The sequence below is a fragment of the Nothobranchius furzeri genome, chromosome 12 (genome assembly GCF_043380555.1).
Source record: "Nothobranchius furzeri strain GRZ-AD chromosome 12, NfurGRZ-RIMD1, whole genome shotgun sequence".
In the NCBI taxonomy this organism is placed as follows: domain Eukaryota; kingdom Metazoa; phylum Chordata; class Actinopteri; order Cyprinodontiformes; family Nothobranchiidae; genus Nothobranchius; species Nothobranchius furzeri.
In genome coordinates, this window is record NC_091752.1 from 5511675 (window position 1) to 5534744 (window position 23070).

Sequence of the window (23070 nt, forward strand, 5' to 3'; positions counted from 1 at the left end):
CGTTTAATCGTTTCTACTTTTAAAACCAGCCGAAGAGCCACAAACTGATCCGCGAAGGCTGTCAGAAACCGCGTCGCCATCATTGCAGTTTGCACAGAGAGGAACAACTGATCTATTAAAGTAGAACTTAAATATTTATGTCATTTATCAGGTGTGCAACGTCGCATGGCAAAAGAAAACAAAAAACGGTCAGTGCTCTGAAAAGAAGGGAAACCCACCACAACGTGCACGTAAACAAGTCACACAGGTGGGGCGGATTCGTCAGTTCAGTACAAAAGTCTCTGCTGAGTGGGCGTTTTTTAGGGGGTCCATGAGCACGTTTCTTGGCCTAATATTGATACTCTGTGCAAGTTTCCGCTGATGCTACCATTAAGGACGCTTCTAGAGAACTACAAAATCCTGCTACAAGGAAAGCACTAGATCTGAATGATCCTCGTCTGGCACTGAGTAAACATTGCCTTCAGCTCGTTCTCTTGGGCCTCGTTGACAGCGTCGGGCTCGGGGCTCTTCTGGACCTTTGCGACAGCATAGTTGATGCCCTGGGTGAGTCCTGCCTGGGTGAGGCTGGCCACCTGGACCATGGAGCTCTTGATCTTGGCAAAGGGAGACACCACTCGGCTGCCGTTGCTGTCGGTGGGTGAAGGTCCGAGGCTGCCCTCCATGTGCGAGCTCAGGCTCTTCTGAGAGCCGCCCGAGACTGCAGAGTTGGGCTTCTGGACGAAGAGGAGGTTGGAACTGGAGGTAGAGGTTCGGACGTCTAGCTGGGACGGCCTGGGGAGCTGGGGCTCCGCGTGACGATTCTGCTGATTTGAGCTTGGCTGCTTGTCTGAGTCTGCTGGGGTGTTCTTCTGAACTGCAGAGCTTAGTGGAGGAACAGCGACAGGCGGCTGCTCCCCAAACACTTCAACGGGTTTAGTCTGTGTGTCGTGGATGAACTGGTGGCAGTAGGCATCAATGGGAGTGCCAAAGTCAATCAGAAGGGCTTCTTCTGCAACCGAAGCAGCTCCAGGTGACTTATCATTTATTTCAGACAAGCTTTCCTGTGTTTCTCCACAGCCAGTGACTCGGATCACAGAGGGAATATTCAGATCCCCACTACCTATGGACTGGGAGCGGCTCCCCAGACGGGGGTTTGATGCTACAATGCCACAGCTGGGCAGAACATAATCCACTTTTTCAAAGGAACCAGAGCATGGGTGGTCGGGGTCTGAAGTATAGGAATCGGAGTCTGAGGAGTTTTCGTAACGTTTGTCAGTGATATCCTTTGGGACTCCTGAGCCGGGGTTGTTGTCCGATGTCTCCAAGCTGCTGTCGGACTTCCAGAGGTTAACGTGCATAGTTGGTTTGAGGAAATTCACGGTCACATCGGGCTTTGAGAAGTTGCCCAGCTTACCGAGAGGCTTGAAGGGACCGATGTTTACGTTTGTCTTGGTCTGTTTCACCTTCTGGTTGAGGGACGAGAATTTGTTGAGGAGGAAACTTTTTCCCTGCGCCAGACCGGAGCTGCCCTGAACCTGGTCGGCTGGTTTGTTCTGGATCCCCACGATGTCCTCGTGAGGCTTACTCTGCCGCCTAGAACACAGAAACAAGGAACTCATCCATACCTCCAGTCATTTCCTCTCACTTGCAATGACAGTACAGTAATCCCTCGTTTATCGCGGTAGATGCGTTCCAGACCTGGCCGCGATAGGTGAAAATCCGCGAAGTAGGGACTCCCAGCATGCCCCTCGCGGGGATTCCCTCCACGTCGCACCTACGTCACAAACCGCGGCTATAAACGGAAGTCGCCTTTCCAGCTCACCACTCAGTCATCGTTTCTTCAGATTCATGATCAGAGTTTCCAACCTACCGATCAATCCAACGAACTATCAGCTCATAGTAAGTTATCTTACTTACTTCTGGAAAGCTCGGCATTTCCGTGTCACTTCGTTGACGCTCGAACGCTCGGGGGTTTCCTAGCTCAGCCGGCGTTTCACCGACGCTATCACTTCCGCTTCTGTGAAACCACGCTCCCTATTGAATTATCATATAGTATGATCACATTCTCTTTTTGTGGGTAAAACTCAAGAAAAAAAATTTTATACTTGTTTTTTTTTTAGTTTTATTACAAAAAGTGCATTTTATGATGAAATTGATGAAGAAAAAAACAAGAATTTCTTGATATTTCGCATAGAAAAATACCGCGAATCAGTGAAAAATACCGCAAATCTGCGAATTCCCCCTGAAAAATGCTCCAAAGAAAAAAATCCGCAAATCCGCGATGAACGAACCGCGAAGTAGCGAGGGATTACTGTAAACACAAATCAGAGCTCACCTTTCCAACTTCTTCTCAACTACAAGCAGATCCAGTCCCATGGCCTCCTTAGTTATGCGAAGCATCTCTGCTATGCACTGGAGTGTATCTGAAATGTGCCACAATGCAAGTCAAGTATCTCCGTTCCTCAGGTTTAATTCTCTTTTTGTCGAAAGAACAAACCCCATCCTACCTTTTCCATCATCATCGGGATTTCGTGTTGCAGCTCTCAGCGTGTGGAAGTACCCGCTTGTTTCCTCGTTCCTGTAGTGCAAGCGCATACAGCAGAACTTGGGCTTACCAAACAGAGTGGGCTCAGGACCTGCAGACCAAACAAAAGCCATTTTAGGGATTCGCTTCTCCTGCCTGACTCACAAAACGTGAGGACATCGCTGAAAAGGTTGGTGAGAACGTGTAAAGCACTTCCAGGAAGTGTTGGGTGACTTGGCAAGTGTACAAGAACTTCTCCTTCAAGTTCAACTCACCGATTTCAATCTTTTCCAACCCTGCTAAGTTGAGGCGTTGGTACTGGTCGACTTTATCAGCCTCTTCATCATAGCTGGAAGGAAATGAGTCCAATGACATGAGCTGCTTAAAACTTCCCAAAGATGAGAGTTTGACCGAGAGTCTGACTCACTAAGCGATGTAGTAGGCTTTGTCTGACAGCAGCAGCAGCGCATCCACGTCTTTGTTGGTTGCATCGATGAGGCTGGTGGAAAACCAGTATTTCAAAAATGTGTTGCTCTGAAAAACAAACTACTGGACAAACTAGATCCTGCAGTATTACTGGGTTTTCCACTTGTCCAAATGTGTCGCTGTGGTTTTAGTGTGCAGGACGGAAACATGATGCATGGATTTGGCTGCATCTTACCGAGAGGTGACTGCACGTTACTTTGAGGACCTTCAAATTTTGTGCGTGTTTTTGTTTTTCGAGTGAAGTGCACGTGTTTGCTCTAAACTCTTAATGTGAAGGGCCCTTAAAGGAAGTTAGCTCTACGTTTCCATTATAGGAGTTCTGGGATATTTCTGGAAAGGGGGGGGGGGGGGGGGAGGTGACAGGGAAAACGCGCTGGTTTAGTCAGCCTTTCGAAACTTTGCCAAGACGTCAGCGTATCATGAGTGATGTCACTGATCAGAGCTAAAAGGCGCCCACAGACAAACATTTTTAACATTAGAGCTGCAAAAGCTAATTCGAAAAACAAGTTTTTCATGCCACCCAAGGTGTGGGACAGAGAGATTCCGGAGGTCTTTCCTCCCCACTGCTGTCACACTTTACAACAAATCTGTTGGATGAAGTTTACTCTGTATTTCTAAGCTGCATATAGTATGGTTTTTATTTTTTAACCTATTCTTAAGGTATAAATTGTCTATTATATTGAGATTATTTTATCTCATTACGATCGAACTTATTGTATTTTAGTGTTTTCTCCCTCTGCTGCATAACTTTTACTTTACTGTTACTTGGCTGTAAACGAAACAAATTTCCCACTTGTGGGACTAATAAGGGTTATCTTATCTTATCTTATCTTATCGTTCTAACCCAGTATTAGGGTTGTCACGATACTAAAATTTCAAACTCAATTCGATACTGGAAAATAAAACTCGATACTTGATTTCGATACTATTTAAAAACACCAATTTATTGAACAAGTTTATTCAAAAAATAACATTCCTCAATTTATATTGCAAAAATTAAATGTTAAGAATTAAGTGTATTAAGTGCTTAAACCTTTCAAGTATCAGCATTTTTTAAAGCGTGCATACAAAAACTGGCGAAAGTTAACACTTTAAATCATGAATTGTCTCACTATATATACACTATTTGCAGAGTGATGTTTTGCTGCTTAAACTCTGTTTAAGGTGCATTTTTGTCATAAGATGTAATGCCATATGTTTTGTTCTGTACTTTTGAACAACTCTGTTGGTCAATAAAGGGAGAAAATGAATTTCTCCACAGTAGGACAAAGGTACATCTACCGGTAATCTTAATAAAAACAGATTGGCGCACGGCAGTGACGTCATTAAAAGCGCCGGTTAGATTAGCCGCGGCTAGTCTGTTTACGCCTAGAAATCCCAGACCCGCTCCAAACGAACGGGGGAATCATGTTAATGATTCCTAACAAAACCTTTCGACATGAAGATGTTTTGGTGCAGATAATGTCTTATTTCGAGGCTGCACCATGGGTGCCCGTCCGTACCCGTTATATGGATATACACTGATGGCGATTCGCCGATGGATCTAAATACCCCGGGGAATCCAAGTAGCACCAAAGTTGTCAGCGTGAGTAAACAAACGTACTGCATGCTAGAAATTAAGTCCGGGTTGCAATAAACGGGAGTTTTCCTTTAAGCACATAAGCGTGAATATACAACTACGTGTCGGACTTGGTATGCTAATTAAGTTGGGCTGTGAAGCACCTCCCAAATTCGCTGTTTATGTTTTTGTTTATTTATTTGGCAGACAAAACTTGGATCGGAGACAACTCGCGTGGGAAATTGCAATGTAGCCATGCGGCGTCTTCTTCTTCTGTTTGTCTGGGAGGCGGAGGCTGCTTTACGGCATCTGGCTGTCGTGCGTGTCGGTGTACTTAAAGAAGGCTGTGCATAATAGTCCATAATATCGATTCCACAGGGATGGAATATCTAATTTAGATACCACTTTTAGCATCGATTTATATCTAGGTATCGATTTTTTGACAACACTACCCAGTATAGCTATAAATATTTTGTGGAGATAAAAAAAATAAATGAACAAATAATAAAGTGGTTCTCTCGCATTTGTCTACAAACCTCCAGCAATAACACGGTTGTTGGTCTTGCCAAACCGGCGCACTTTCCTGGGTCCTCCGCTCATTACACGTTTTCAGCAACAGAACAACACCGGTGTGAGAGCTTCTCCGCTCAATGACGTCAGAGGAGGAGAAACAGCTGCTACCACTTCAACTTTAGGACCAGCTACCGGAGTCCCACATAGAAAAACGCCACCAGAAGTCACGGACCACAAAAGACGTTTGGACCTAGAAAATGGTGGCTTGTGTTTAGCGCTATCTCGTTACCTCTGGCAACTTGGATTTCCAGTTCCCGATCCAGGGAAGATACCCGAGGGGAGGGCTGAGTGTTCCGTGACCGTGTTTGCATTCAAAAACTTAGCTTGCTTGCAGATTTGCTATAACGGCTTTAAAGACACTTCATTCTGTCAAAGAACATCATATTTTACCCGTTCAGGGGATGCGGCTGTAAAAAGCAGCATTCAATGACCACTACAAAAGCAGTTTTTTCTGCCGCTCCATAGAAGACTCCAAAGGGGCATATATTAGAGTTGAGGGGCTGGATTTCTGCTGCATTTTTTGCCGTTGGGAATTTAAACCAGCGATTTTAAAGCCGCACAAACCGTTTATATACTTCTTACATTTGGCTTCACCAGCAGCTCTGTTGGTTTTACGGATGCCAGTTTAGCGACGTCTGCCGATATCGTTTCCTGCTGAATCATGACCAGTTAGGATGAGTTAACCACAAGTCCCACCCAGCACCTCTATGGGGCCTTTTTGAGTTCACACCCCTGTTGGTTTCTGAAATGTCCCAGAAAGCGGTCCTTTGGGGCCGGCCTGGTGAAATGGACACACACGCGCTGTGAAAGTCTGGTAAAAATTACCCGGACGTTCTGATAGTGGAGACGGGCCTCAGCTCAGAGCAAATGAGACCATCAGGACAATAAAAGTGGAAGTCGGACTCTATAATCCAAATATTCTAAGCAGTTTTATTAAGTGGATGCAAACTCACAAGCTCTAGCCACAGCAGTGACCAAACAAGCAAGCTATCCCTTATTTATATAAATAGTTATATCTGGTTGACTCCGATCACCCAGACAGAAAGGCTTGATCACTAACCTCATGTCACAACTGATGAGGGCCCAACCGCCATGAAACTTCTCATCATCCGGCAGCAAAAGCTGCATGTACGTCTGCAACAGGAGGCTGACCTGCTCCTGGGCTCCTCTTTGGTGCTCCTTCTCCTTTTCTTCATGCTCCTTCTCTTTGCTGAAGATGGAGTAGAGGTCCTCTGTCACCGGTAAGCCCATCATGAGATCTGCACAGAGACGCTGGGTTAGTCTGAGCCAGCCGGTCAGAGAAGGAGATGCAACACCAACGTTTCCGTACCAATGACCGCTTGTCTGTATGCATCTCTAAAGCGGTTAAGGTAGTAGCGGTTGGCGGAGTTCACGCCATCCTTCATCACACCGGCCAGTTTCCTCTCCCCTGTTCTAGTGAAGTCTCCCTGAAGCAAAACAAACCGTGGGTTTACTGATACTCCGATCTTACTCCTGACTTGAAGAACAAAAGTCTGTAAAAACACTTTTTGAGTCAGACAACCTTTAGCTAATTTGTGATTAAAGGTGCAAAAAGTACTTCTTAGGGGTACAAGACACAACTTCTGGGTCGCTCCTGGAGGTTTTTGCCTGCTGGTGTTGAATTATCAATGCCGCCGCTGCAGCGTTAGCTCTGCGCAGACTCGGAAAACTCACCTTGATTGTAAACAGTAACTATGTCCCTGTTTAGTTTCTTTGAAAGGAGAAAAACTGACAAACCTCCAGCGGGCTGAGAGTAGAATCTGTTTCAGTATAACCTTCCTTCCAACACGATTGAGACATTAGACTGTTGTGTGATTATTTCACTGTAGAATTCTTACATATTGCCCCTTTAAGTCGGTATCTTACTGGGCTGCGACTTTTTGAGAAGATATGCGCATTGCTAACTGGAATCACACAGAATTGGCAAAAGATTCATACGAGACCAGGTCACGTGGAGAATATCTGCAAACAAATTGCAACAATCAAAAGTGTCTTGTTGCAGTTTGGTTGCAAACCTTTTCCTAAAGCCGGGCGGACACTGTGTGACTTTTTCACTCGTAGCACTCAGCTTCAGCTCAATCTGTACCACTTCCTCGCAGGGCAGATCTCACGAGTCATGCGCTCACACTGTACGACCCGGTTCTCGTATGCGACCTGACTGCTCACACTGTACGTCTGGTAGAAACACGTCGGCCCTAAAAATATGCTAAAAATAGCAGTTTTTACTCAACACGTCAGACTTTTTTGGTCTTGTTTTGCCTGTTGTCCTTCGGGAGTGCTGCAGGAGGACACACAGGGATTTATGGGGGTTGGATGAGGAAAACGAAATAAAGAAAGTAAATCTGTGTTTTGTGATCAGTTTAATTTGACATGAACACGACAAACACGCTTTCTTGACAATCTTTGTGAGTAAAAACCCGCGTAGAAACAAAAACGAACAGCGTGTGGTGTTAGGGAAATAGCGGGCGAGCGGCGTTGATGCAGGATTGCGCATGCGCCGTGAGCGGTTCTGGTACTTTTTGGGTCGCAGCTGCTCGCAGCGCCGCTTCAACAGTGCGATACCCTCACGAGGGATGAGCGAAATATTAAACACGCCATAAGTCCGTGCGAGCTCACGACTGCTGATCGGCAGCTGGTCACGTGGTGTTAATCGCCTCTCGTAACCCCCTGCACACTACACGACCGCTCGGCGCAAAACTCGCCCCGATCTTGTGGATTCTCGCACGAGTGGAAAATCGGCTCAAAAAAGTGAAAAAGTCGCACAGTGTACGCCCGGCTTAAGTTGTCTCGTCCTTCCTGCACTTTGACACTTTTCAACTAAACTGGCAGAGATTCCAGATAAACACTTGTGACTGGTAAGGAAATCGAGAACACAAATGTTTTGAGACGTTTTGGAAACTTCTTGTGAATTTGACGGCCGGGTGAGATCCAGGAAACTGATTTAAATAGACGCGTATGGTCAAGGATGTTACCTTGAGAGCTGCGGTTCCTGCGTACTGTTTGCTGATTGTGTCGCCGTTGTTGGCCCACATGACCTGATAAATCCTGTAGCACTTGAGAGGCAGAGGCTGCTCCGGAGGCATCACACCCAGCTTCTTCAGCTGCAGAACGAACGCAGGATCAATTTAATCGCATTCCAAAAAAGCAAAAGCAGCACCCAGGAACAGAAGTCACCTGCTGCTCCATCACCACTCGAGCAATGGCAGCTTGAACCACGTTGGTCCTGTCGAGACAGTCCATGCAATTAACCCTGAAAATTCCCTCCTGCTTGCAGATGACTCCAGCTTGGTCCACCCTAACGAGGCGAGATGCACTCAGAATCAAAAACAATCGCCAGCTTTGTCAGGTGCATGCAGTTCCATTTAGAGCCTAACTCCTACCAGGCCCACTTCATGTCAGTGATGATGTCAGAAATGGCATCGGTCAGTACTTGCACATTCTCGAACTTCATACCGCGGCTAGGAAACATGACACAGAAATTAGAAAGCAGAAGTGGTGTAAAACGGATCATTCATGACCGCTGAGGTCTGCATTTCTCTCACCAGTGCTCGTGGAAGTCGAACGAGACGTAAGTCAGATCTGGGTTGTTGTAAAGCAGGACCTGCTTCAGATACGCGTCACCGATCATCTTCTCCCGTCCACTTTGATCCACCAAGTTAATGATGACCTGTCAAATCCAACAACAGGTGCCATCAGCCGGTTCTGCTGTTATCACAATGACTCTTCAGCATTAAATTTGCCTCTGAGAACAAAGTTTAACTCGATTATCTTTGGAACATTCAAACCAGATGCACCTACAGCTGTAAAAACCATGAATCACACTGACCTGCTTCTTGTAGAGTTTGAGCTGCTTTTCAAAGTGAGCAGCAAAGTATGACATGGTCTCCTTCTCTCCTGCAACACCAGAAAAGTACAAGAATTCACACGGTGAAAGATGAAGAGATCTACAGTGTTTTTAATTTCATATCCTCAAAGACAGAAGTGACACTTCCTTTGAATGTCTACAGGCAGTTGAAGAGCAATGTTTTATGAAATGTTAACAATTTATACCGATTGCGCGCAACCACTGGCACCTAATTTCTAAGTCCAGCGGAAAGGAGTGCAACCCCACAGAGCCACCGCAACCATACTACACTACACCTTCTCACCATACTAACACGATATGGAGCACTAAACCCAAACTACTTTCCTAATTACACTCACAGCCAAACACTAACTAAACTACAATATCCAACAGCCAAACTAACAATAAATAAGTATGTATAACACTAAAAGCTATGCTAAAGACTAGGATATGCTAACGCTATATGCTAACCTCCTACACTCGCTTGCAAATCCAACTCCCAACTCGCCACAAGGCGTGGCCGAGACGCTCGTTGCTTTTATAACTTTGACACAGAGCTGCTACGTAGTACTCTACTGGTTTACGTAGTATCTTACTTTTTAGCCATTGGCTAAAATTTATTCAAAATGAGTCAAATTCTATGTTTTAAGCTGAAGGTGGCGCTATGCTGTGGTATTTAGGCAGAATTTTTAATTTTTAAAGAAAAAGCACTAAAATGCTAAAATAATGAATACACACATTTAAAACACTATTAGACACTCATTTATACAGTTCATATGCAAAAAAAGTTAATTTAGACGTTACTTGCTCTTTAAAACAAAACAAAGTGGTAAAACACAAACCCCATACCAACAAGGTGAATGTATTTTGTAATAAAGAACCCAAAGGGATGTTTAGGAAGACACTTTGAGGCTACAGTCTGAAGCCCAAATAGTTTAAACCTTCCTTCTGTAATAAACTAGTAGATAAAAATAAAACTTTACAAGAAGTGTAAAAAAAATAAAATCAAGATCAAAGTGTTAAAGCTGCTGCCAGTGGCTCATTTGTCACCGTGGTAACACCAAACCTGTATTTCTTACTCCCAGTTAACGAGGAGAAGCTTTGAGTGCATGATGTCATCGTTCAGCTGAACAAAAATCATGAAAATGTAAAACTGTTTAAAAATACCAGTTCAGTCACACAAAGTCCATTTTCCCAGGATCTGTTTAAAGACCAAGTTCACTCAACACAATATCAGTGGTCTCTAGTTTAAATCAATCTCTGTGAAGAAAAAGCTGTTCTTCTAGTTCCTGTTTCAGGAACTAGAAGTGAGCCAGAGCCGACACTAATGGGCCATTTCCATCTGTACCGGGTCGGCCCGGGCCGGGTAGCCTCAGTCGGCCCCAGCCTGGCCCGGTTGATTCCACACATCCTTGTCTTAAGCCCATGTGGGCTGATTCTACCCACCAATCAGAGGCTTGCTCTAATGGAAGGTGTGAATTTGCTGTCAGCAGTGGGTGTGTTGGCCCTGGTCGGCCTGAAGCAGACCCCCTCGAGAAGAGGGCTGAGAATGAGCCTTGGTTGGCCCGGAAAAATACCAGGCCACCCAGATATGTAAACAACCTACGCTACCCGGCCCGGGCCGACTCGGTACAGATGGGAATGGCCCATTAGTTCCTGGTGTTCGGACATCTCTCCTCTGATTGGCAACAGCAACACGACTCTACCGCTGACTCTGTTTTCTCAGCAACGTTGGTGTTTTACCTCCACGAACAACACAAGCCTGGAGGAGTTCTGCCATGTGGTGGAGATGCTAACGCTAACGGTTAGCTTCTACTTGTAGAGACGTTCTCTGATGTTTCTTGGACGCTAAACCAACAACAGCCTTCCCAGTCGCGAGCCAAGATGGGCGAGTCCATGAATGTTAGTGACAGTGTGACCTAGATCTGACTGGCATTGGTAACATTCGCGTTTCCCCGTCTATTTGCTATCAGCGGCTACTGCAGAAAATAGGGATAGAAGGCTATTTTCACATTTAAACTCCTGCGAATCGCAGAGTTTCATTACCGTTTCTGTGAGGTATTGCAGAGCTTTAGGAAATCGCAGCGTTTTATGAACTGGGTTGCCAAAATCCCATTGATGTGTGTTTGTAGCGCACCATTACTGAATGAGCGGAATATTTTCATGCAAGACTGTTTTCTGGTAAAAGAGCAACAAATACCATCTGATCAGAAATGTTATTCAGAAATAAAACTGTCAGACCTTTCTCTATGCGAGGCCTGGGGTTGTAGCGGTACCCTGCCTGACTCCAGAAGACCGGCACTGACCCACGAGTCTGCACAAAGGACAGCGTGTGGCTGTGCACATGGATCAGCTGCTCCGTCTCCACGTAGTTAGCCACATGGCCTTCTGCATCCACCCCTCTGCGTTTGTAGCGCATCCCTTTAAACAAGAAGAAGAATGAATCCAAAGCCTTTGTACGTTTTTATACGGCGCGGAAGGTGGGCTTTAGTTCTACCTGCACGGTGCCGGCTACGTCTGGAGATTAGCGCCACGGTGAATCGAGGATGGATGTCGTCAACGCAGGTTACCTCCTTGGGTGGAGTGTCGGGGCTGCTCCGGTCCTCGTCAGATGCCTCGTTGTAGTTCACCACCAGCTCCTCCACCTGAACGAACCCCTGGATGATTGGTGTGACCCAGAAATCTGCCTCTGGTACCTGAAGCATAAAAAAAACAGAAAAGGTTTATGCAGAAGTACTTTGCATTGGCATAGAACAATGTTTCGCACCCCTGGTCCTCAGGCCACGCTGTCCTGCATGTTTTCCACGTCTCTACTTCAGCACACCTGACTTACATTTCCTCCTCAGGAGGACATCACGTGCTGCAGATGCCCGTTAATCACTCATTAATTTAAGTCAGGTGTCTGGCAGCAGGGAAACACTGGTGTTTAAAAGGGAAACATGGAAAACATGCAGACCAGTGTGCCCTGAGGAGCAGGGTTGGGAAAAACTGACCTAGAATGCAAAGAAGATGGCAGCTTGGAGCAGTTTCTGTGATTCTTTACGTACTTCTCTGATAAAACTCAGGCTCCAAATTGTTGGAGAAGATGGTTTTTATCCAGATTTTTAATTTTCTTAAATCCAACAATGTTGTTTTAGATATTTTTATGTCTGGTTTTCGTCCTCACCACAGCACTGAGACTGCTCTTATTCGTGTTTTTAACAATATTTTGCTTGCCTCTGATTCTGGTTCTCATGTGTTGTTGGTGCTTTTAGACTTATCTGCCGCCTTTGACACTGTCGACCACGCAATCCTATCACAGCGACTGGAGCAGTTAATTGGCATTCGTGGAACAGCTTTAGAGTGGTTCCGTTCCTATTTCAATGGCAGATGTTTTAATGTTGCCCTGGGGAACTGCGCCTCAAGAGTGGCACCTCTTTTTTGTGGGGTCCCCCAGGGGTCCGTTTTAGGTCCACTTCTTTTTAATCTATATATTTTACCTTTGGCAGCCATTTTTAGAAAATTACGGGTACATTTTCATCTCTACGCTGACGATTGTCAGCTTCATATGGCCCTAAAATCTGCTGACCCTGTGCAACCACTGACTGACTGCCTGAGTGAAGTCAGGTCCTGGCTCTCGGCTAATTTTCTTCATCTTAACAGCTCGAAACTGGAGGCTATTCTCTTTGGCCCCTGTTCCCCCTCTGCTGTGGAGCCATCTCTGCCCCCGTCATTGTCAGTTTTGCTGAAGCCGACAAATATAAATTTGGGGACGCTTTTTTTTTAAATGGATGCTCAGATAAATCAGGTAGTCAGGTCGTGTTTCTTTCATCTTCGCCAGCTGGCCAAACTAAAATCTGTCCTGAACAAAAAAGATCTTCAGTCGGTTGTTCATGCCTTTGTAACGTCACGTCTGGACTACGCCAACTCTCTTTTATATGGTATTCCCTCCTCTTCAGCGGTACGCCTCCAATTGGTTCAGAATGCTGCCGCAAGGTTTCTTGCGGGCATAGACCGACGGCAGCATATCACCCCTGTTTTGGCACATTTACACTGGCTTCCAGTTCGGTTTCGGATTAAGTTCAAAATTCTCCTGTTGGTTTACAAATCTATTCATGAAATGCCCCCCTCCTATTTGGCACATCTTTTGAGTCCCTATGTTCCGGCGCGATCCCTGAGGTCCTCTGACCAGCACCTTCTGCTTGTCCCTCCTGCCCGCTATGTGGCCCGTGGCGAACTGGCTTTTTCAGTTTGTGCGCCTAAACTTTGGAACCAACTCCCCCTGACGGTCCGACCTGCCCCCTCCCTTCCTACTTTTAAAGAACGTTTGAAGACTTATTTCTATTCCCTGGCCTTCCCGGCTGAGACCGTTTAACCCTTGTGCTTTCCTGTTTTTTTTCTTTTTTTTAATAGTTTTTATTTGTTTCATCTAGTTGGGTGACGTATTGTTTTGTACAGCACTTTGGTTAGCGTTGTCGCCGTTTAAATGTGCTTTATAAATAAAGGTTGATGATGATGATGATGAGTATGCACAAATGTTACCTGAAGGTTAATGATATCTTGAATCATGTGTTTGTTCCAGAAGAAACGATCATCCACCTTTTGGAGGGATAAAAACAACTAGTCAGAATGAAGTTCTGCCACTGAAGGAAAAATAAAACAGATTTCTCTATCCACCTGCTTCCACAGAGGTAAGCCGGACTTGTCAGAGTCTCCCTGGCGCTGCACGCTGTTGGTCAGGTCGTAGGTCATGCTGTAGTAGAAAGAGTCGGAGTCCATGAAGACCTTGTACAGCTCCTCCAGCAGCCGCCTCTCCAGACGCTCCTTCTCTTTGTTCTCTTTAACCTGGAAGGCAGGGGAATACTGGATTGGGCGGGTAGAAAGAAAACCGTCAGTGTGAGTAAGCAAGGATAGTGAAATCTTACAGCTGCCATAAATAATTAAAGAAATGGTTTGAAGGACACACACAGAACAATCACACCTTTTTCTTCATGGGTACGGCCACGTTGGATTTGATCTGGCTCAAAGTCTTCATCAAAAACTTGGACTCATCTGGAGACTGAGCCAGTTTCTCCGGCTTGTCGATTCCAAAGTGATGCTTTTTGCAAAGCTGTACAGAAATTATGTAAATGTTAAATTTAGGCCGAAAACATTATAAAATGTTTAATTCACCTAAACGTTTTATCCTCGTTCACTGCGGTACGCTACCCGCAGAGCTGTGAAGGTTTTCTGTTGCTTACAGATTTATTCTGTTTGCCTTCCTGCTCCACCTAAATGTCTCGGATCAGCAAACCGATATCATTGTCAGACAAAGAAAACCTGAGTGAATACTAATCCAACAAAAATGTATTCTTATTCCTAAAGCTCTTAGAACTTGCCTGGTTCTATGTGGGAAAGTAAGTGACCCAAAATGTAATAACCGAGTCTCTCACATCAACTCTTATTTACAAAATTGTCTGAATTCAGCCAAATTAGAGGGTCTTCCAGCAGTAACGACCTGTTTAAGGTCATAGGTCAGATGCTTTCCTTCAGGATGTTCTGCTACAGAGCAGAATTCATGTTACACCAAGTGGTCCAGGTCCCGAAGCAGCAGCGCAGCCCAAGGTCATGACACTACCACCTCCATGTCTGACTGTTGCTATGGCGATGTTTTAGTGTTGGTTTGACTCCAGATGGAACGGGACACACAACAGCCAGAAAGTTACGCTTTTTTCTCATGAGTCCACAGAATATTTATTTGGGATAATCAAGATGTGTTTTGGCTTTGTGTTGTTTTTCGGTCTTGGAACTCTTTCCTGTCGTGTTGCTTTTTGAGATTGTTAAGCCTTCTTCATGTTGTCAGATAGGTTCTGTTGAAGGGAGTCGAATCCTACAGGTCTGGCAGTGATCAGGTTTGGGTGTGAGGTTAGCGATACTGAACTCGGCTTTCCAAATATGAAGTCACACAGCTAAAGAGACTATATGTAGTTTTTACTATTAATCTCTGGAAATCTCCATCGAAATGTTGTTGAAAATGAATGAAACGATGCCCAGTTGTTGAAAAATATTGGCAGCAGTCTAAAATGCACAAAAGTGGGTCTAAGTCTCTGGGCGACGCCATATTTCCCTCTACTGGAGCCCGTTAGGATAAAACACATTTACTGATTTGTAACAAGCGGTAGGGCTGTCGCGGTTGAGGAATTCCCCCTGCGGTGATTCAGGGTGGCTTAATATTGCGGTGTGCGATATTATTGCAGCACTTTTTTTTATTGCAGTACTATCTAAATATAATGTTTACACATTTAAAAAAGGTAAAAAATTGCCGTGCCTTCTTTAATAACACTTTACTGAATGCAGATCAAAGGGCAGTAACAACACAGATCGCAGTAACGAATTGTTTCTCCGACAGTCGGAGTCCGACTGAACTTAAAAACAACAAAATTCAGGAGGTTAAACTTTTAAATGCAAATTTGGCTGCAGCATCTAACAAATAAGAAACAAGTCCCCATTTTGTTTAGTTGTTTAAAATCAAGCATAAAAAATTACATGTACCGGGCGCGCGCGCGCCGGGGGGGGGGGGGGGGGGGCACTATCATTTCACTTTCACACACACGAATGACGGTGATTTATATCTTGGTCACGTCCTTGTTACATACAAGGAAAACCAGCATGTTAACCATATACGGTTTGAGAGAGGATCTGAGAGGGGTGGTAACATTTCCAGCAACACTGAAAACCCTCTCGGATGGTGCGCTCGTTGCACTAACGCACACGTACCTACGTGCGACTCTGGCGAGCAAAGGGAATCTCTCCCGGTTGTTGCTCCACCATGTCAGGGGGGTTTCTTTAGGGTGGATGCATTCCTCCTGCAGGTAGCGAGTGAGCTCCAGCTCGGCTCAAACTCTCTTCGGGACGGTTGCAGAAGCAGTGCTTGTCCGGGACTTCAGCAGGTCTCCGAGCGTTTGTTTATTTATTTATTTATTGCCGCTGGTGGCAGCTCTGTCTCGGCCAAGGACTCTGGCAGCTGACGTACTGAAAACCGGCGAAGTAACGTTTCGTTTTGATACCAGTGCAGCCATCCTTCTCAACATGCATCATTGAATTGAACCAAGTTCAGTAATCGCGGTGGCCCATGATGCAGCGCGGTGGGCTTCTTCATATTGCGATATTTCATTTTTGCGGTTACCGCGACAGCCCTAACAAGCAGTTACAAAACTTTCACCATTCATAAAAGTTGTTTTACATGTTTACCTCTTCGCTCGTTGCCAGGGAGTTTTGACCCTAATGGCCATTCGTTGGTAAGGTCTTACTTGAACACATTGCTTGCAATGATTTAGGTATGTACTGCTCCCCATCACCAAGGAAAATACACATTGTCACTTTAAAGCAACACTAAAGAGTTCTTAATATTTAAGCTATTGCTTTCAAACTGGTTTCAGTGGTTCTTGAGCCGCTTTACACTGGACAGCACTCCGCTGCCCTCTGCTGACCAGAAACTGCACCTAGTTTTGTAGATCGAGAAGGAAAACTAGTGGGAAGCCACTGCTCGCTTTATAGCAATAGCTGTTTACTGTTCCAGTAGCTCATTTAAAGGTTAGCGGTTAGCTTTTTTTGTTTGCCAACAGTCAATAAAATGCCTAAGAAGAATAATAATTTTGCTTTAAGATAGCATCATGGCAGAGTCAGGAAGTAAAAGTAAAAGGGTAACATCTTTTGAGGAGAAGCAAAGAGCTAAAACCAGAGAACATCGGCGCGACCTGCACTAGTTTCAGGGAGCTAAAGGAGGCAATGAAATCCCAGACTGATGGTGACCTGGCCTTGTAGGTAATATTTTTTGTCCAACCGTGTGGATCTTTTTACTTTGTGACTTATGTAGTATCAGTTGGCTTGTGTTAGCATTAGCTCGTTGTTAGCGCTAGATACAGCAGGTTTGTTTACGACTGTTTATATTCCACTTTCAACCAGTAGGAGGGAGAAGAGGAGAAACTTATTAAGCGACTCGTGGTTTATTGAGGACGCATTGACTTTTTCCACCAGGTTGGTTTTGATTTATTTTGTCAGATGTCAGTTGAAGTCTATACTTTGTATTTTCTCCGGTTATCTTTGTCTGATTGAAATGTGTTTTCTGACCTGAAACACATACGAGAGGCAAAGAGAAGAAATCAGTAAGGCAACAAATCACTTTTCCACAGTTCTGCAGTTCTAGTATTAAATATTTAACATCTACTTTATTATGTGGGGTTTCTAAGGAAAACAGAGGGTCATTCTGCAGTACAAAGACAACATAAAGGACATGCTCTACAGGTCTCTACAGGTCTCATCCTCTTGTTACTCACTTGGAAATATTCAGTCTCACCATCCATGAAGCATCCCTGAAAAACTGAAATCTTAGCAACATTCACCTATCTGTCATTTCAACCACAGCTACTACTCACTTCAGCTCCTCTTCTGGCATGAGGCATTCACTGACTCATACAGACTATTCTTGGACACATTTATTTAGAAAACTAAATAATTAGGATTCTCACAAGTGGAGTTAGAGGGTATTATTATTATTCCTGTTGGGGATTTGATGTGATGATGGTTGTGCATACCTCCAGCTCCAGCTCCTGGGGCTCCTCGTCAGACAGGGGAATGACAGCTATTTTGGTGATCTTGTAAACTTTGTGATTTCCTGGTAAATTGCCCACAAGCGCTTTCTGGCGGATTAATACGAGACCGAGTGGAAGGTCTGCCGAAAAGAGAAAGAAGACGAGTGGCTTTGTAAAAGGCGTTATGTGAGCAGCTGAAGGTGTTTTTAATACGAAGGATGTATAAAACGACCAATGAAATCCGTTATATCCCGTTTATATTGACTGGTACGTCAGAAAAATACATGAAATTTAGAGGCCCACACAGCCAAGAATCAGGCCTCGCCATCAGCTCACTCCTCTTCATGAGTACACTCATTTCAAAGCACATGGACACTTTTTTTCACACCTTTACTCATGAATAACAAACATGCAAAGCACTGGGGACTTGAGCGTCCAGCTCTCGCAGGCGAGAATGTGTCTGCCCTGTGAAAGAGTCAAAACCAGCTTGGGTTACGAACGCCTGAAGGGTTTTTGTTCTCCACCTACCTGTGTGAAGCTGAATCTTTCCAATGACGCCTTCCACCAAACCCAAACACACTGGGTTCCAAGCCAACAACAGGTCTGTTGCTGAAACAAACGGGTGGAAAAGGGTGTCAGGAGACAGAACCGACCACAGCGGATCAACAGCAATACAAAAATAATCCTAGCTAGGGACGCAACGATACCACTTTTTTCCAAACCGATACAATACCGATACTTGGATCTGAATTAGGGATGGGTACCTTTGACATTTGAATCGATCCGGTACTAATTCCCGGTACCTACGAATCGATACCGGTACTTAACGGTACCAATTTTCGATACTTTTGAGTGTTTGATATTTTAATTCTCTTTTATAATTAAATATATATTTTTCTCAATATATAACAGTATTTGATAAATATCAAGATAAATAACATTCAACTGTTTGTATTTTAACATCGTCCTTGTAGTTTTATAAGTTGATAATTAAACTGAAGCAAACATCTTTACTGTGAACTAAATTTACTGTGTATCTTCATTCCTTTTGCCGTCTTTTTTCATTTGATTTTTCCTACTGGGAAGTTAGAATTTCCAAGGAGAAAGCGAATGCACCATTAGCTGATAACAATGGTAGCAATGGAAGCTAACATTTCAAGCTAACGTTATCTTAAACAGTTTATTTAGCTGCTGGAGCAGATTAAAACGATGATGCCTCACACTTAGATCGTTGTCACTGGTTTCATCTTCACCCAATCACCCGTCGCATTTAGTAAAGTGAAGCCAAACTTTAGAGCGCGTTCATGTTCTTCTAGTCGGAAATTCAGAGTTCCGAGGAGAAAGCGAACGCACCGTTAGCGAAACGGAAGCTAACATATCAAGCTAATTATATTTACCTACCGGAGCAGATTAAGATGAGGATGTCTCACTTAGATCGTTGTCGCTGGTTTCATCATCACCCAGTTACCCATCACATTTAGTGAAGTGGACCCAAGCTTTAGCGTGCGTTCTCTCTACCATACTGCTCTGTTTACAACTGGTTCACAGCAAGCGACGACAAAACGCTCCTGCGCATGCGCAGCTGTCTTGGCAAGTTCTCGTTATGAAGGACGGGTACCGAAACGAGGCACCGTTTGAAATGACGTGAATCGGTGCTCGGTCGGTACTATGGAATTCGGTCGGTACCTTAAAAGTACCGAATTCGGTACCCATCCCTAATCTGAATATTCGCCGATACCGATTACCAATACCGATACTTCTACCACACAAAAAAATGCAATGATTTGGAATACAGATTTTATTTTCTTCTTTGTTTTCAACAGGAAAAAACTATGAGGTAGATAAAAAAAGTAAACTATATGAATAGAAATCATCACAAAACTAAAATATTAGGTGAAGAGAAATGACAAGTTACAGCGAAGCCATTTTCAAGCAAATGCATTGGTACCGGTTCCCGGTATCGGTTAACTTTTATCGGTATCGGTGCATCCCTAATCCTAGCGCAAGTCCTTTATTTAAATTCAATGCCTATAATTTACTGAATGAATGCATATTATCCACTTCCTTCCATGCCAGGGATTTACAATTAGACCAGCAGTAGCTCAGGAGGTAGAGCAGGTTGTCCTGTAATCGGAAGGTTGCGGGTTCGAAAGAGAATTCTGCGGTTGTGTCCTTGGGCAAGACACTTAACCCAACTTGCCTGCTGATGGTGGTCATAGGGACCGGTGGCGCCTGTGCTCAGCAGCCTCACCTCTGTCAGTGTGCCCCAGGGCAGCTGTGGCTACACTGTAGTGCATCACCATCAGTGTGTGAATGTGTGTGTGTGATTGGATCAACGGTACACTGTAGTGTAAAGCGCTTTGGAGTCCTCTGACTCTGAAAGGCGCTATGCAAGTGTGGGTCATTTATCGTTTACCATTCATTTAAAGAGCACTTCATGTTCAGAAATAATGGCTTCATAGGTGTTCTAATGAAATCATGCTGGTGTTTAAAAGCTGCAATAGCAAATTTTCAAAACAAGTTAGCTTAAAACATTTTTCATGCCTCAGCTTCTAACGTATAACTATAAATATTTTGTGAAAAACTTCAAGTGAAATCTCTTGCATTTGTCTAAAAATCTCCACCAATAACTCGACTCGGACATAAAGCAACCGTTGGACCATCCAGTTGTTCCGTCTCACTGAACCGCCACACTTGCCCGGGTCCTCCACTCATTGTGCACTTGCGTTTTCAGCAACAGAACACCAGTGGTGTGGTTCTCGGCTCATTAATATCAGAGAAGGAGAAACAGCCGCTGCTACCACTTCAGCTTTAGGACAAACTACCAGAGTCCCAAAAAGAAAAACACCATTTGAAGTCTAGGACAACAAGACGTTTGGACCTAGAAAACAGCGTCACCAGTATGAAAATCTTGGCTAATACAGCTGTTATGGTCAATTACCAATATTTACTGATATTATATACATATATATCCCGACACCTTTGACACTGTAAAAAGTGACGATACCACCTGCATTGCTTCTATGCTTCAGTTAAACACCCCTACAGTCCTGCTCTGCATTATTATCACGGTCATATAACCAAACAGTTGTCACATGGCTGAAATCAAACCAGTTTTGTTATCGGATCGATGCCGATATGTTAAAAAAATCACTGACATTGTCCAACAATGGTACTGATGCTGTTACATCTTGCATCCATTGTAGATCGAGGTAGTGATTATTTTCTAAAGGTTTAATTAAAATGTGGTCGGTAGCACACAGCGACAGGTAAAAACATCATTAACACCACAACCGTGTTGACTTTATTATTGGGTGTGTTTTAACCAAATTTGTTAATGAACAACATAACACCAGTTGAATTTTTTTCACAGTTTTCATTGGTTCACTCTATCCCTTGTTTTACCCATCTCTCCTGTACTAGAATGTTGCACCTTTTTGTGTAATTTGTATTTTGTAATTTGAATTGCTTTAATTTCTGAATTGCTTTTATTTTTTATTTATTCACTATATTTGTACTTCTACTGTACCGTGTTCAGCGCCTTGGGCTTCCTGACAGGGTTGCGGAAGGCGCTTTATAAATAAAGCTTTGATTGATTGATTGATTTCCCAAACTCATAGCTCCAAAAATGTTTAATTGCTATTGATGCTAATGTATTTGCCATAAATGACAAGTAGCCTAATCACGGTGCAAGTCTGAAACTCACTGATGACATGTTGGCTAAAAGCTAATAATCCTCCTCACCCAGAATCGCATCTTTAGCATTACCTGTTTTTTAATGTATACACATTAAGCTAAGGCTCAGAGTGTTACGTCTAAAATGGTCCAAGCGGAAACATTTCCCTGTTCTCAACGTGACAATCCCACGATCTTTCTGCTTTGGCAGATCGTCAACGCATACAAACACTTTGCAATTTTATAACGCCATGTCTCACACCGCTACTCCACTTGACCCAAGTAGAAGCAAGAGTCATGGTTTAGTGTCTCGTTTAGTTCTAACTCCTCTGTGTAGACCATCAATAAACAAAAAACAGGAAAGCTTGGAGATGGATTAAATGTTGGTGTGGAAAATGGAAAATCATGAAGGGTGTGGTTACAGTTTGAGGACTGTACGCAGTCTAAGACAATGACTCTTCCTGTTCCACATGCCAGAGAACTACATGTTCAGAGAAACCAGCTGAGGGCCCCACAGGGGAGTTCTCCAAAAAGAAGGCACAGCAATTTCACCAAGAATGAGTAATATCATAGAAAACCTTCGCCGTCGACCACAGAGAGCAGTGGAAACTCAGTGGAGTGGAAACCCTTTTTCCAATTAAATAATGAAACAGCAGTGCAACTAAAACCCTGTTCAGGATGGCTGCACAGCTACACAACTTCAACAGACGCACAGAGAGGGCAACGTGCAATGCCTTCTGGTGACTTCAATGAATTTTTCATTCCAAGTTTAGCCATTCTGAAACTGCAATCAGGAATGTATAGCTACCTCTCGCAGCCTGAGGTCTTTATTTAATATGAAACCCGTTTCAGTAATGTCAGGTGGTGCTGCTGCGGTCACCTGCAGCTGAAAATATCCTAATGTTCTGGTTTGATTCACATGAATAAATGATGAACACCTGAATGCTCCAATAGTCAGTTCGGGTTTGAACACTGAAGTCTGGAATGTGTCTGAGTCAAAATCTTGGAATGCAATTTGGTGACCCATCCAAACCTTTAAATTCTGTTAATTCCTTGCCGAACTTGTTTGTTTTAACTGACGGATTGTTTATTTAGAGTTGACGGTGAGATTTTATTCTTACCGAAACTCACAAGTGACAGGCGGCACCAAAACGAAAGACTGTCAAGAAGATGAACATATGCTGTCAACCTCTGACAGGTGTTCTGTTGGGATATGTTACCCCATAGAAAACTGCTTCCCCCAAAGCTCAGAAATGCACACAGTTTTAACATTAAGGATAAAAATCAGTTAGTTGGCTTGTGTGCATCAGGCATGCTTTTCAATTAACAACTACCTTTAATTGAGATTTTTAGACATCGAACAACCTTTTTCTAATTTGCTTTAAACTGTCGGGACAGCAGACCAGAACCAGGAGACACATTTTTCTACGTAACACCTGAACATAAAACAACATGTCTGAATCGTTTAAGTTCGACACCGGCTGCTAGTTTGACGTTAGAGGAGGCAGGGAGCCGTCATCCTGTACCTACCGCGTCTGACAGTAATGGTCCCGTCCTTTCGGCTACACCACAGAGCCCGGTCCCCGCTCTGGAGGATGTACTCGTCCTTCGCCTGGAACAGCTCCATTTTCCCCTGCTTTACCGTTTCACCGAGAAGTACCGAGTCTGCCGCGCGCGACCAGGTGCGGGGATTCCTCGTCCTGGCGGTTAACAGCAGCTAGCCTAGCCACGGTTAGCTCGTTTCCCTCCTCCTAGCCCGGGCTAACAGCGGCAGCTGGATGCGTGTCGGGGCGAATCTTGTTCCTCCTCTACTCATGCTGACACTCGGGCGTCTTCTGTGCCGGAGGAGCATCCATTCTCC

The 23070-nt window shown here is 44.2% G+C and overlaps 1 protein-coding gene across 2 annotated transcripts; it reads right to left on the reverse strand.

Moving 5' to 3' along the window:
* Positions 1-230: 230 nt before the first annotated feature.
* On the reverse strand, positions 231-23064 carry inpp5f (inositol polyphosphate-5-phosphatase F). Of its 2 annotated transcripts, none has more exons than XM_015943861.3 (20): positions 22740-23064; positions 18063-18143; positions 17538-17674; positions 13946-14074; positions 13642-13809; positions 13507-13563; positions 11483-11681; positions 11227-11406; positions 8968-9035; positions 8684-8808; positions 8522-8599; positions 8316-8436; positions 8114-8242; positions 6451-6568; positions 6181-6379; positions 2931-3002; positions 2779-2852; positions 2487-2615; positions 2315-2402; positions 231-1572 (listed from the first exon to the last, which is right to left on the reverse strand). In XM_015943861.3, exons 1-20 carry the CDS (start codon positions 22834-22836, stop codon positions 417-419), a joined length of 3405 nt encoding a protein of 1134 aa, XP_015799347.1. In that variant the 5' UTR covers positions 22837-23064; the 3' UTR covers positions 231-416. The 2 variants fall into 2 exon arrangements, with proteins under 2 accessions (XP_015799347.1, XP_015799346.1); XM_015943860.3 differs by having other exon boundaries at positions 13642-13827.
* Between the last annotated feature and the right edge of the window lie 6 nt (positions 23065-23070).

Bases quoted from the DNA above. Each gene is read 5' to 3' on its own strand.
- inpp5f (XM_015943860.3), bottom strand. From the start codon at position 22,836: ATGGAGCTGTTCCAGGCGAAGGACGAGTACATCCTCCAGAGCGGGGAC. The intron at 9,036-11,226 runs GTCTGACAGTTT...CTGGTGTTGCAG, and splicing joins CAGGCCTCGCATAGAGAAAG to GAGAGAAGGAGACCATGTCA. The intron at 1,573-2,314 runs GTGAGCTCTGAT...TCTGTGTTCTAG, and splicing joins GTTGAGAAGAAGTTGGAAAG to GCGGCAGAGTAAGCCTCACG.